We start from the raw sequence: 6000 nt of genomic DNA, 5'->3' as shown, positions 1-6000 counted from the left end.
GGATGGGATATCCGGCGCTGATACTGATTGATATGTGTGTGGCTGTAAAATAACTCCTCCATTGTCTGTGTGTTCCAGGTAGCGGTTGTGAAGGTGAAAAATTCAGACAAGGTGTTCGCCATGAAGATTCTCAACAAGTGGGAGATGCTAAAAAGGGCTGAGGTAATACCCAGTTTACTGTTGCTGCTTCTGTTCTTGCACTTATGATGGATCACTGCTAAAGATCTGTTATGATTTGACATTATGCAGCAATGGTTCCTGCACAGTGCTGTATGTTCATCTCTTAACCTGTTTATTTGTTTGTCGAAAGATGATGCTGAAAGGTCTGAGAACGTCGGTTAAATTTGATAGACACATTTTGGAGGTCTGAGAGTCAATTAGTGTTTGTTTTTAGACTGCATGTTTCCGGGAGGAGCGGGACGTTCTTGTGTACGGGGACTGCCAGTGGATCACCACGCTACACTATGCCTTTCAGGATGACAACTTTCTGGTGAGCTTGCAACTTGATTGTCGCAGCCTCACCTGTGTGCTAGAGGCCTAGCTTTATAGTGAGGGGTCCCAAGCAGGTTCAGAGCTCTCCCAAACCAAACATGAATATTATGAGTGATTGTTGTTATGGCAGGGAGGTACATGCCTCTTAGATCGTGTTGGGTATTGTTTGTTTTTTGTTTTTTGCCAATGCGAAAATGATAATTAAAAAATGGAAAAAACCCAGAAAGATTGATGAAATTTAAAGAATGTCTTTTTGTACATTTTTTAAAAATGTTTTTATTCTGTAATTTTAACCATATTTAAGGTACTATCTAGCGGTAGGCATCTGCTGACATCAGAGCAAGTGTGATGTGAACTAGTGATGGCAACGTGACGTGCAGTAATGCTGCTGTTTGCCTAAGGGGAATTATTTCAATCGACAGCTCAGGTATTTAAAGGAGTATTTTGGTAAAAAATAAAATATACACGATTTTCCACTTACCCCAGGTGGAGCAGACAGGCCAAAACTTTTTTGGAGCTCAAATTTTGGTTCTTTTTTTTAGAACAAAAGCTGCTAATGTTGTTAACAAACACTGAAAGTGAACAGCAATCCAAATAGCCTTCGTAAATACAGGCACCGACTTGCTCAAACTGCATTCAGGTCTTAATAAAGGTCTTACAGACTAGTGGATGTGGATGTGTTTTAGGATGCAGAGTGAATCACTGTGAACTATAAAAGTGAATAAAAGCGTCACTGCTACGGGCAGTGACCAGATTGCAGTTTGAGCAGGTTGTATCTTATTTACAAAGGTTACTATTGTTGCTGTTGGCATCCAGTTTAGAACAAAAGCTGATGATATTGCTAAAGAAGTATAATTTGGACTCCAAACATGTCTTGGCTGATCAACTGCCTCTGGGACAAGTGAAAATCATTTCCATTTTATTTTTTGTCGACTTGTCCCTTTAAGTGGCACTGAAATTAAGAACTGAAATCTGTGTTGCAATAAAGACCAAATACTGATCATATAGGAACCAGATCCATTTTGGTACCAGATTTCGGTTCGCAAACTCTACTCTCAGAATAAAGAGTCATAAAGAGGCTTGTTTGTCTTATTTCAATGATAGTTCAGCATTTACATTGAACTGTACATGCTTTGTTTCATAATGCTTTACCTGAAGAGATCTGAATGCTTCTTTTTCTTTTATTTATTTATTTAAATCAAGCAAGAGAACTTTATAGCAAGGTTTTATAACCAACTTATAGATCTCTTCATAAGGTGTGGTGCGGTTGTCTTACAGTATCTGGTGATGGATTACTACGTGGGTGGTGACCTTCTGACCCTGCTGAGTAAGTTTGAGGACCGCTTGCCTGAGGACATGGCCCGATTCTACCTGGCCGAGATGGTGCTGGCTATCGACTCTGTGCATCAGCTCCACTATGTACACAGGTAAGCCTTCAGGCTGGCATCGACCTGCAACAAGCTCACAGGCCCAACATCTTTAACTGGATGTTTGGATGTGGAACAAAACAGCAAGTGGTCCAAAAAGCTGATTTGTGACTAACATTCAGTTGGGTGGTGTAGAACCCCAGTCTCACTGGCTTGGTGGTTTAGTTTTCTCTGGATCAGCATTGTTGGACATAAACTGTGGAGGCTGGACTGCTGCTATATAGAAACTGGCTATACAGTACTGATTTTTGTAATGGCACAACACATTTTGGGGCTCTGAGAGAACCTTGCCTGCTATTTCTGTGTTTCATATGCAGACCTTCTTTGCAAAGATTATATTCTGAGGAACTCAGGCTCTCAGATGTGGTTCCTGTGGAACTGAACTATTCTGGGCTGTTAATTGCATGCTGCTGTTGGTTGTTAGCAGCTTTCTTTTTTTTTGGGGGGGGCATGAGAAATTGCTTAGGAGTTTAACAGGGCAGCCATATTACAACCAGCCCTATTAAACATGGGTAGTGTTATTAAAGTTTTATGGAAATTCATCTACATCACACAGCATCTACAAGCTGAATAAACTAATTTTGCTGAACTTTAAGGGAATATGAAACTCCTGTCTATGTACTGTTCATGATGTGTTGTATTAAAATAACTGATGTTATGGTTACAAACCCATAAACTTGCATATCTCAATTGGATGCCAATTTTAATAGCATGTCTTTTATAGTAACACCAAACATTGAAATACAAACAGTAGATTCTATACCCACTCCGCCCAAAAGGAGAATGTTCTGGCAGTGTTTCAGCATGGTAGTTAAGAGTATTTCAAACATAAGACTTTTGTTAAATACCACTTGCCAACCATGGTTGTCGTGGTAGTTCATGCCTTAGTCACCTTAGTTGCCATAGATGTGTTGATATAATGAAAGACTGGAATGTGAGAGTGACCACAGAAAAAGGACAGCTGTATCTATGTACAAATCCATACTTGATATTTATAGATGCCATCGTCTGCAAGTTTTAATCTCCATTTACACTGGTGCACTCTCATTGTCCTATATATATTGGAATAAAGTTGATATAATGTATAAATTATAAAGGCTTTAAGGTTGGTACATAATGGAGATTTGTTTAACGATCTGCTTACATTGCACAAACCTGGAGCATTTTTGCAATGCCCTTTTCAACATGTCTGATGTAGTGTATGTGTAGCCACTAATGGCTGTGCTGAGAAATGGAACTGGATGCTGAGTAGACGTGTTGTGTGGCTGAGGAGGGCCTTCCATTGTTGTAATTGGGGGTTAATGTTGGAAGAGGCGGGTGCTTCCTGTTGGCCCGCCCCCATTACCGCTACTCTGCTGAATGGAGAGTATCTAGAGAGCTGTCCAAGTGCACTGAAGGAATCTGAGGTTTGTTTTGATTTCGGTGTGATAAACCACACTTTGACAGACATTTTTCCCTCGATTGGTATTACATTCAGAACAACAAACACTGTTCAGGCCCTGCCCTACCACTGGGCCTCTGAGGAAGCATGTGGTGATACAGTTGAGTGAGGTTACGGATGTCTATAAGTTTGGCCAGTGACACCAAAACAGAACTGGATTCCAGTGGCACCTCTATACTGGTGTGTGGGTGTGCATAGGGATCCTGTCATTCAGACAGTGGGTGTAAAACATTAAAATATCAAGTTTACACCAAAAGTAACAACAACTTTTCATTGCTGTTGCACAGAAAGCAGTTCCACACTGTATTTATAGGATTTGCCTCCATGATTGTGTGCTTTCCTGTTAAGGTCATAGCATTTGTGTTTTTGTTAAGTTTTTCTTTTTTGCTTAAGGATGACTGCGATTAGCTGCCTGCCTGGTTCTAGTGGTGTTGGATTGTTGTCTGCTCTGCTAGTGGTATGATCCTCTGCCCTTGTGCTACCAGTACATCTCTCCCATTGCTGTCATCGCTCCACAGTGCACACACAGCTCACTGTCAAAAATCCAGCATGGTATTCTCATCTCCAGAGCTTGGGTAATTATATTAGTCACCTGATGAGTCTGTCTGAGATCTGGCCTCCTCCATGGTTGCTTCTCAGGCTGTGACAGTCTCCACATTGATATCTGTGGCGGTCTCTCTGCTGAGAAACACACACCCACAGGCCGACCCACCTTTCACCGCGTGACATAACATACCCGGGCTTTTCGGCAGCCAGTCTACTGTATTACCTCATCATGGAATGGCTGTTGGGTTTTAGTTTCTGCCCTAATGCGGTGCTGCTGGGCTGGGCTGGGGTGGGGAGCAGGATTATGCCTGAAGACTAAACCAAGCTATATTTCATTTCTTCTTTATTCGTTTATTTAATTACTAAGGTAAGAGTGATAAGTGCTATGTGTCAGTTCATTTGTGCTCTGTGTGTGAGGGTGTGTTGGATGGAGGCAGAAAACAGCAAAGTGGAGCTTAGGATGAAGATGAAACAAAACTAAAGTAGAGAATGGAACAATTTTTGAGAGAGAGAGAGAGAGAGAGAGAGAGAGAGAGAGAGAGGCAGTGGGAGGAATGCTGAGGCAGGGTGTGGCCAGCTGCAGCTGTGTGTGTGTGTCCGTCCTAGCCTGGAATGCAGGGACCTCCCTCAGGAATGAGCAACGCTGTGGCCCTGGTGTCTCTGTGGGAAAGGGAGAGCAGAGCAGCCGAACCTCACCCAGAGCCAGCCTGCTCCGCAGCACCTCCCCCCACATCTCCCTCCCCGTCACTGACCCAGAGCCAGTGGCTAGCGCAGCACACCCCCCTGTCCGGCATGCGTTACTGACCCCACTGTTCATAGGAAACGGTAGAGCAGGAGGACAGTAAACTTCCCAGAGCTTTCAGACTCGTGCTCCTGGATCAGCCCAGATGGACTCATGGGAAAAGAAGAGCTGATGAAATGCATTACGGGTTAATGACCTGTGCAGTAGAAGTCATTTGGTGACTGAACGTTGTTGTGACTTCAGTAGATAGAGGTCTCATCTCTGTAGTTTGTGTAGTGCATGTTGATGTTGATTTCAGGTGCAGCTGTTGTTTTTTTTTGCTTGAATGAAATAAAGGTAGAGAACCTCGATAGTGAGGACAGCTTTGATCATGCTTCTCTCATGCATGTAAAAGCATGTATGCACACAACCCCCTGGAATAATAATAGTAGCAATAAGTAATAGTATTTGAAAAAGTACTAGTCACTTAGCCCCTCCTAAATTAGTTCTAGTGTTGTGATTTTAATCAAGTATTGACTGGAGAGATGTTTGTTAGTTCTGTGACCTGCAGTTAGATATTGATCTGACCAACCTAATAGAACTCCCCCTTACCCCATGATTGGTGGGTTTTTTGGGGTTTTTTTTTGTTTTGTTTTGTTTTTTTAAACAGGCAGTATACAATCACAAATATTTAACACATTAAGTATTGTTGTAAAGGCTCCAAACCAAATCGGAGAAGGTACTGAAGTTGTGCATCTACATTTCCACTTTATAACTAACCTCTGAAAAGGTTGTGATCTGTATGCTATAGTCCCATTAATTTTCACAGGAGATTAACTAACTGTTATTAGGAAAACTAGATGTTTATGTATTTCAGTGTGTTAATATTTCGTTATTCACTCTTTGATACTGAGTTAGAAGGGATTCATTGCTTATGGTCTTTTCTTTCATTGGTGGATTTATTGGAAGCATTTTGCTCTGTGATTACATTTCTGAAACATACTTTATAGTCTTTTATTTATTAATTAAAAAAAAAACAATTTATAACACCTCACCACACAAGTGCTGAAAAAGCTAAAACAGACTGCTATTTGTTCAGTTCTTGGCAAGTTCTGTTTCTGGCTGAACATTTCATTGGATAATTTGTGATTTCTTTTTTTCCTTTTTAAGTCACAGTTCAGATATTTGTTTAAGTAGCAGCACTTGATGAGGAAACTGAGGCAGAATCAAAATAGGATGTGGTGTTACTGACAGACCACATCAGGAGGAAGTGGGAAGCCAAGACTTTTTCTCGTTGCAGAAGAGGAGATGGAGCACATGCAGGATGTGAGGCTGTCACTGAGGGGAGGGTGCTGAATGTTTTACCTGAGGGT

At 41.6% G+C, this 6000-nt stretch overlaps 1 protein-coding gene across 19 annotated transcripts in view; it reads left to right on the top strand.

Moving 5' to 3' along the window:
• Nucleotides 1-6000, top strand: part of cdc42bpaa (CDC42 binding protein kinase alpha (DMPK-like) a) — a 51682-nt gene that overhangs the window by 16462 nt on the left and 29220 nt on the right. For 18 of the 19 annotated variants that reach the window (XM_035532599.1, XM_035532600.1, XM_035532601.1 and 15 more), the window contains exons 3-5: nt 79-162; nt 395-490; nt 1771-1919. In XM_035532599.1, the coding sequence (XP_035388492.1) occupies nt 79-162; nt 395-490; nt 1771-1919 (329 nt within the window). Of the gene's footprint in view, nt 1-78; nt 163-394; nt 491-835; nt 920-1770; nt 1920-6000 lie in introns of those variants that run through there. The other variant, XM_035532596.1, reaches the window with a different exon arrangement.

This window comes from Electrophorus electricus, chromosome 13 (genome assembly GCF_013358815.1).
Source record: "Electrophorus electricus isolate fEleEle1 chromosome 13, fEleEle1.pri, whole genome shotgun sequence".
In the NCBI taxonomy this organism is placed as follows: Eukaryota; Metazoa; Chordata; class Actinopteri; order Gymnotiformes; family Gymnotidae; genus Electrophorus; species Electrophorus electricus.
Note: the sequence above shows the minus strand (reverse complement) of the source record. Positions and strands in the feature narration are given on the sequence as shown.